The sequence below is a fragment of the Helianthus annuus genome, chromosome 15, assembly GCF_002127325.2.
Source record: "Helianthus annuus cultivar XRQ/B chromosome 15, HanXRQr2.0-SUNRISE, whole genome shotgun sequence".
NCBI lineage: Eukaryota > Viridiplantae > Streptophyta > Magnoliopsida > Asterales > Asteraceae > Helianthus > Helianthus annuus.
Genome location: NC_035447.2, coordinates 80823655 through 80826042, shown reverse-complemented (window position 1 = coordinate 80826042; position 2388 = coordinate 80823655). Strand labels below are relative to the sequence as shown.

The window sequence follows — 2388 nt, the reverse complement described above, 5'->3', positions numbered from 1 at the left end:
GAGCATGTCGATTTAAAAGGTCAGCAAAAAGAAGCCCTAAAAGGGATTATTAGGATCGGTTGTTGGAGCATATGGCGAGTAAGGAATGGAGCCAAGTTCAACTTTAATTGGTAAACATTGGCATCTACGTGTATATTCACTATCTATAACACCATTACAAGCATACTGTGCCCATGTTAGATGTAATTAAATTAGTTAGGTGAACTTTAATGTTTCTTGTGTCACGTTTTTGTGTTTTCTTAGAAAAAAATAGAACAAGTTGACCTTTGAAACCAAGTGACACCGTTAATTCTATGATGACACTTGGCCTAAAAGTTGCTGCTATGCTCCATGTATCAATGTATTCCCTAATGATTCAGCTTGTGTTTGCATTTCACTCAAGATGGAAAATGTCCATGGTCCAAGTACCTGTGCGTTTGATTCAAAGTATAAACAACTCCAGAACGTATTTAAACCCAAATGGGAAGGAATACTCAAAAATATGTTAACCTATCTTATATACTTTGTGCATACTCAAATATACATAACTATAGAACTGTACACTTTACAGTGACCAAAAATTACAAGAATCACATTATTGAGATATAATATTTAGGAGTGAAGCCCTTGTAATGATCAACCTCCTAAACAAGCACTCCAAAGCATTCTCAATGTCTTCAGTGCTGCTATCGAAAGCCTCAACACGAATTTGATGTTGATCTTTGCATTTAGTTGGTCCTTTTTTAATAAGTTTTGAGACTGTGAACCATTTAGTTGCCGGCTTTGGCTTTGAAATGGATTTTGACAAATAGAACAAGAGCGTTCTAAAGACAGAAATGCTGACTTCACTAACTTCTCTTAGTACTTGAGTTACCAATGCAAGATGTGGGACAATATTCAAGGGTTTTGCGCTGTAAGCGTGATCGATTTGATTAAACTCCGCAACACTTTTCTTGGCATCCTTGATTAGTTTCTTGAGGAATGAAGCATCTATGTTCAGATGATTTAGATCCCCTTTTCTCCTCAATGCTGATTGAACATCTCTTACATGTGCCTTGACTTGTGAAACAATGTCTCTGAAAGAGCCACAAATGTCCAAAAGCCTCATGGATCGATCCTCCAACTCATGGACCACTTTCTCATATTGATGGTGCGAAAGGGCTTGGCGGGTCAGTGGCAAACTCAGTAAATCGTCTACACATGTATACAATCTACCAAGATTTGTTAGACCGTGGTAAATTGTTTCTGCGTCAGAAATACATGAAACAGATGTCTCCCAAGTTTTGAATTTGACAAGTTCCTCTTCGACTTGAAGCGTGCTCGGGTGTGATCGGGTTGGCAAACTAATGGATCGAATGGCATGACAATTCTTGGATAACAAAGAAGATGATGTGAAAGACATTTTTGGGTTCGGTTTGGCTAGTAATTTGCCAAATGTTTGGATTGATAACTAAACTTTCTATTCCTTGTATATTTATACAAACCCATGTTGGCGTAGATTAATCACATAGATTTAATAAGCATGTGAAACTACACATGGAATCCTTTGAAACAGCTGAACTTGCACCCAAATCAGCATACATATTTCTGATTTCTTCGTTGGCATTTGGTAGGAGAATCTAACGTGGAAAACAGACTATTTAATAAGTGCCCACGTATGGGTTGTCGCCCAATGCCACATTTATGATACCGTGTATTCATATGTTTAATGTTCACACGTGAACCGATATGATACACGAGTGTCTCGTTACACGAAGCTAGCTCCAACTCACATCAAAGATCCGATATATTGCCACTTGTATAGTTTAATCAAGGCAAGCATTGCAAATCTGCTAATGCTAGAGTAATTATATACTAATACAATTACCAACTTGGGTTACACCCCTTGTTTGTAAAAATATACAACTAAATATTTTGTAACTAAAACATGGGATTGAAATTGGAACTAGATCGAATTGATTCAAAGAATACAATGTTAGCGATCTCTTATTAAACTAAATCAAAACTATTATGTATAAATTATAATGAAAAAAACTGTTTAATCCCTCAAAAACATTTTCTCCTTACCGCTTATGAGGTTACTCTGACTAACCATAATTAACCTTTTTGTATATCTTACCACTCCTTCAGTACTAACTACCATTATATACTAATACAAAAAGCAACTTGAGTCACCATTTACAACAAAACCATCATCGCACCATTTGAAAAGAAGTAACCGTCTTGAGATACATTGCATCCCGTCTCATGCGGCATGTTTTTTTAATTCCCAAGAATCATAAAATATAAAAGACGTGTCGGTTAGCATGAAAATCAAACACATCAGGGCACAAAATAATCCCGCCAAACCGCCCAAAACATTCCCGCCAAAACTGACCAAACCGACGGCCCTCCTCTCACCACTGCTTC

The 2388-nt window shown here is 36.9% G+C and overlaps 1 protein-coding gene across 1 annotated transcript; it reads right to left on the bottom strand.

Annotated features, from left to right (window-relative positions):
* Positions 1-574: 574 nt before the first annotated feature.
* LOC110913947 lies at positions 575-1381 on the bottom strand. The gene has a single exon (XM_022158764.1). It carries the CDS (start codon positions 1379-1381, stop codon positions 575-577), a length of 807 nt encoding a protein of 268 aa, XP_022014456.1.
* Between the last annotated feature and the right edge of the window lie 1007 nt (positions 1382-2388).